The 5,641-nt window shown below is 37.9% G+C and overlaps 1 protein-coding gene across 2 annotated transcripts; it reads left to right on the plus strand.

The window, feature by feature from the left end:
* Positions 1 to 1,475: 1,475 nt before the first annotated feature.
* On the plus strand, positions 1,476 to 5,428 carry lysmd4 (LysM, putative peptidoglycan-binding, domain containing 4). 2 transcript variants are annotated; one of them, XM_005933035.2, is made up of 3 exons: positions 1,476 to 1,553; positions 3,019 to 3,293; positions 3,384 to 5,428. In XM_005933035.2, exons 2-3 carry the CDS (start codon positions 3,033 to 3,035, stop codon positions 3,864 to 3,866), a joined length of 744 nt encoding a protein of 247 aa, XP_005933097.1. In that variant the 5' UTR covers positions 1,476 to 1,553; positions 3,019 to 3,032; the 3' UTR covers positions 3,867 to 5,428. The 2 variants fall into 2 exon arrangements, with proteins under 2 accessions (XP_005933097.1, XP_005933098.1); XM_005933036.3 differs by having other exon boundaries at positions 1,502 to 1,572.
* Positions 5,429 to 5,641: the final 213 nt, after the last annotated feature.

Consider the following 5,641-nt stretch of genomic DNA (forward strand, 5'->3'; position numbering starts at 1 on the left):
CCTGGGAAGGAGTGGCCAGCATACCAAAATTACTCCAAGAACACATCAATGACTCATCCAGGAGGTCACAAAAGAACCCGGAAACCAAACCAAAAAGAACGCAGAGCTTCATGTTACATTTGCCAAACAACGTCTTCATGATCCCCAAGACGCTTGTGAAAATATTCTGCAGCCTGATGAGAAAAAAGTGAAACTTTTTGGAAGTTTGAGTGCTGTTATATCTCGAATAAAACTAAGACAGTGTTTCATTAAGGAACGTCATACAGTCAAACATGGTGGTTGTAGTGTGATGGTCTGGGGCTGCTCTGCTGCTTTGGGACCTTGACAACTTGTGTAATTGATGAACTATGAATTCTGCTTTATGCCAAAAAGTCTTGGAGAAAGACCAACCATCACTTTGTGTTCTGAATCTCAAATTCAGGTTATGCAGCAGGACAACACCTCAGCAAGTTCACATCTGAATGGCTCAAAAAAAGACAAAATGAAGATTTTGGGGTGATCTGCCCGGACTTAAATCTGATTGAGATGCTCTGGTTTATGCTAGAAAACCCTCCAGTGTGGTTGAATTAAAATAATTCTACAAAGAAGAGTGGGGCAAAAGTGATGTGAAAAACGTGTTAATGTTTATCACAAACATTTGATTGTACTTGTTGCTGCTAAGGGTGGCACAACTGGTTATTGGGTTTCATAACACTCATGATACACTCATGAAAATTCTTTTATCTTCAACTCTGCTACCTACACCTTCAGCATTTTTAGTGCCACTGTCTCTAGACCATACGTCATAACAGGTTCACTACTATCTTTCACTCTTGCACTCAGCTCCACCCACTCAACTTCGTTTCAAGGTTCAAGGTTCAAGGTTCTTTATTTGTCACATGCATAGTTATACAAGTATAACACACAGTGCACTCTGTTCTTTGTCTCTCTTGTGCACTGTCCATTACTTTGCATAGTTGAACTCAGGTATTTAAACCACTACCCTGATAAGATTAAAGCAACAAAACTACAAACAAAAACTACAACTGTGAAAATACATTATAGTTGACTCCTATTCAGAAGCTGTTTGTGTTATTACCAGAAGACTTTCTATAGAGTATATTCCTCCAGTACTTAAACAGCTTCACTGGCTTTCTGTAGAATATTGGATTAATGTTAAGATTCTGCTTCTTAGTATCTCTATAATCTCATTCCTGTATATCACTCTAATCTGCTGCATATCCTCCTCACCACTCGTCATACTCTGAGATCCTCCTCCTGTGTTTGCGTGACCACTACGAACTTTAGAGTAACAAGCAAAAAGACTGAAAATTAAATAAAATTTAATTGAACTGACAACAAATTTTAAAACCCAATTAAAAAAAACTTTAATAACTCTTTATAAAACTTTGGTCTATCATCTTTAACCGATTGTAACCGATGTGTTTAGCCTGAAACATCGCGGGTGGCGCTATTGCATGCTCGTATAATACCAACACGTTTTAGAGTGCGACGAAGAAGAAAAGCCAACCAGACTGGTCTGGGAATTAGTGACCCATGCATTTTGGGATAAGGTAATTGGAAAGAAACAAGGTACTCTGGGCGTTTGAAGTCAGTAAAAGTGTTTTCCTTTGGTCTTTATTCTCCAACGAATGACCCTGTTGTACTTATAATAGAAGTAAACCGAGTCGCTTGCTTGGTTTTTGTCGCGATGACGATAGTTTGTGAACCGAAGTCGAACTCCTTAAGCTAACCTGCTAGCATTAGCTCCTTTTAGCTCAAGTTACTGCTGCATTCAAGTGCGCATAGTAAGCTCCGTTCTTAGGAAACATGTTCTGTTAGTACTGTATATGGTAAGAGTTTTTGCCCTGGTGGGGGTTACAATTTCCATCACAAAGTGTATTTAAATTGCCCAAGTTATGATGTCGAAAAGTTGGTAGATTAAATAAATGTTGCGTTTAATGTAATAGAATTTCTCCTAATCTAAAATAAAGACACTGAAAAGGAAAACAAACTTAACATTTTCAGCTTGTAAATGAAAACAAAAGAGCATGCCATAGTTTTAGTGTTTCTCGGGAACTGGATCATCAAGCATCTACCCAGTGATAATTCTATCTTTTTATAAGCTTTTTGGTGCAGCACTCCACAGTCTCAGTTTCTCATATGACCCACTGGGAAGATTGCCCACCTCTCTTATGCCATAATAACTAGAGCCTGGTGGATGGGTTTTGCTTGTTAAGTAATGAGGTATCATTTATGCTTCAGGTTCAGGAGTATACTGTATTTATTGAGGCTGCTGTCTTTTTAAGAACAGGCAGGCTGCAGTGCTTTGTGTCTTGTTTTATTTAGTAGAAACAAGCCCCCACTTACCCCAAATAACCAGTGGTGATTGTCAGCCACTCTGCCTTTTTATTAGCACTATTCACATTCAGTACGTCTGTTAATTTTTAAAACCTCATGATGCAACTGTAGCCCATGGACTTGCTAAGTCACTCTCGGCTGGCTTAAGATTTCAATGTGGAGATTAAGCTCAGCATCAGTACATATTCACACACAACTGAATACTGTAGACTAACCTTGTGTTGTGGGTGGATCATCTCAGATACTGTCTTGGCTGAAGCTTGGTTCAATTTCGTTGACTTCTTCCTGCTGTATGATTGCCTTGTAGATAGCAAAACTGTATATTTTATTTTATTTTTTTGTTTGTTCATTTTTTAGAACACCTCCAGTCAGAACATGGTTAATCATCTTTAAATAGAAACTAGCCAACCTTGTTAATTCTCTTTTGATTACCATCCAATGTTATTGTAAAACATGGTAGAAAAGCACATTGATCATTTTAGTGGAGTGAAGATTTTGGGCCGTTTATAACACTAACATAACCCAACTGTGTCTACATTGCACCTTTAATTATGAATGACAAAACATAAATTTGTACAGAACTTACTTAAACATAGAACATATGTTCCATGTAACTTTATCTACTGTGCAAGTATGACTGTGCATGTGTAAATATTTGCTATGTGCTTACATTTACAGGTTGGTGTTTAATTATGTGGCGGGGGGAGAATGGTCCGCGGGCTTTCCAGGCCCCGGTGGATGTTCACGCCAGTGCAGATGGCCAGGTCTATATGTTCAGGAGGAAAACAAATGAATGTGCTGCATCTTCAGACGATGAGGAACTCGGTGTCATGGAGTTGAGACCACGGGATTTCCAGGACCAGGAGGACAGACTGAAAAATGTCCCGCTGCTGGTGCGGGAAGTGTTAGCCGATGATAATCTCAGCAAGCTTGCACTGCAATATGGCTGCAAGGTAAAAGCTTTTTCATAGCTGCAGACATTTTTGTTAAATTATTTTTCTTCATGTGCTTATATTGATGTACGTTTGTCACTTTTTCAACAGGTAGCCGATATAAAACGGGTGAACAACCTAATGCAGGAACAAGATCTATTTGCACTGAAATTCATCAAAATACCAGTTCAGCAACACAGCTTCTTAACTGAAACTTTCTCAAATCCGAGTGATCCTCAAGAAGAAATGCCCCATGCTTCTCAAACACCAGTGGTGCCTCAGAACAAAGCCAGAGCCCAGCCTCATATACAAGAGGCCACAGACTTTCTCATGGAGGTGGATAATGATATAAACAAACTAATTCAAACCACAACTGATCGAGATGAGGAATTTCTGGATAACTCGCAAAAACAACAGCATTTTGGGTTGAAAGGACAGCGTCGGACCAGTTATGGTGCTGACTGGGGAATCAACTGGTGGAACGCTGTAGTTGCCATGCTCCTGATAGGCATCGTCCTTCCATTATTTTACATAATTTATAAAACAAAAGGTGCTCTACAGCCAAAAAACACATCAGTTATGCCTCAAGGATAAGCCTCAGTACAGTAAGGCATAAGGATCTTCACGAATCAGCATCGGAAGGCTTTGATCTTTGGAAAACCTGAAACGTAATTAATACTATTCTCTTCTTGGGCTTGGTAGTAGACCACGATCACAATGATGCAAAATCTTTCAAGATTTTAACTCAGTGGAGCCTCTACCTTCAAGTGAAATGTCTGAATACTGTTCTAATTATTGTCACATTTTAGGACACCAAGAATTTGTAAATTTTTTGTAAAATACACTTTCATGGAAAATCACTTTTACTGAAAAACAGTCAGCTGATGTCCCAGATCCTCAGGTGCTTCACTTAATTTGGAGCATTATTGCATGTGCATTGTGAAAATAATCACTCTACAGCCTGAACATCACTAGCAACCACACAGAGTATTTCTCTGGGAGAAAAATGTTTATCACAGTCTGCCTTTACACCACTGTATGAATGGATGAATGGTTTCAGCTCTGACATGTGAAATTAATGCTCAAGTGCCTTGAACTTGTATTTTTTTTCCTAATGTCCTGCTATGGGGCGACTTCTCTAGTCATGAAAGAAAATCATAATGGTAAAAAGATTATGAGAAAATTACTGCTCACATGATTTATTACCTCAGCAAATGGACACTTTTCCCAAGAGTTTATGGTCTATCAATAATTGCAAGTGTAAAACAATAATGAAAAAAGTATGATTTAGTTAACAGGTAGTGTCCTTGTTTAGTTTTTTTTGAGAGAGACATTCTTGTGGCGTTCCATATGTGAGCTGCCAACAGGGAACGTGACTCTGCAACAACACTCAACATGGTCGAAGAGATTTTCTCTCGTCTCTTACTTTTACTTTACACCTCTTCTTTACTTTTGTAAGTGATCTGCTGAGCCTGAGCTCAGCATTATCTAAGTAGCTTCATCCAAATATGCTTTGGATTATCAGTTTGGCCATTCTCATATTGGTGTTCTAATGTGCCAAATCGGTGTTTTGGATAGTAGCCTGCAAACCAACGGATGACGACATGGTAATAATGTAGAGTCCAAGACTGTCAGCATCATATTAGTATCATATCAGAGTATAACATTTATTTTAAACAAGGGTAAGCTATGTTATTACACATTGGGTTTAGCATCATGTGTGTTTGTTCTCGTCTAACTTTGTATCTGTGAATGTACCTCATGACTTTTTAGTACACAGTGCCAAATATGTGAATTTGTTTACAGTAATAATGGAGTGCAATATACCTTATGTTGGTACTTCTTGTGAACTCTTGTGAACTTTAAAGATAATTAATTTTTAAATGTTCATTATTTTTAAAGAGTGCCTGAGTTCTCTGCCTGATTAAGTGCCTTAATGTCAAGTTTTTATTGTCTTTGCAGACGTCCATCAGGGAAGGCTGATGAATTTGCATGGCTTATGCACATTTTAGTGGCTGGATATTTTAATTTAATGAACTCAACAAACATGTTGAATATATTTGTTGGTGCATTTTTTTTAATTCAATGGAAAACTGACAGTGGTGCAAGACTCTGTATTTTGCATGTTCCAGTGTTTGAATACAAAGTTTTAAGTGTGATTGTCTATAAAGTATGCTCTTATGTGGTGGTGGTTTTTAATTCTTTTAATGCACTTGTCTTTGTATAATAAGATATACACACACACAGCTGTACATAGAGACAGAAAACAAAATGATAACAGACCTTTCCCATAAAAATGTGTTTTGATGTATTTAAATTAAAAAAAAAAAAATTTTTGCAGTACCACTGCATATCAAAAGATGGCAGCA

Source organism: Haplochromis burtoni, unplaced genomic scaffold, assembly GCF_018398535.1.
Source record: "Haplochromis burtoni strain Fernald_Lab_line unplaced genomic scaffold, NCSU_Asbu1 Contig_164, whole genome shotgun sequence".
NCBI classification, from domain to species: domain Eukaryota; kingdom Metazoa; phylum Chordata; class Actinopteri; order Cichliformes; family Cichlidae; genus Haplochromis; species Haplochromis burtoni.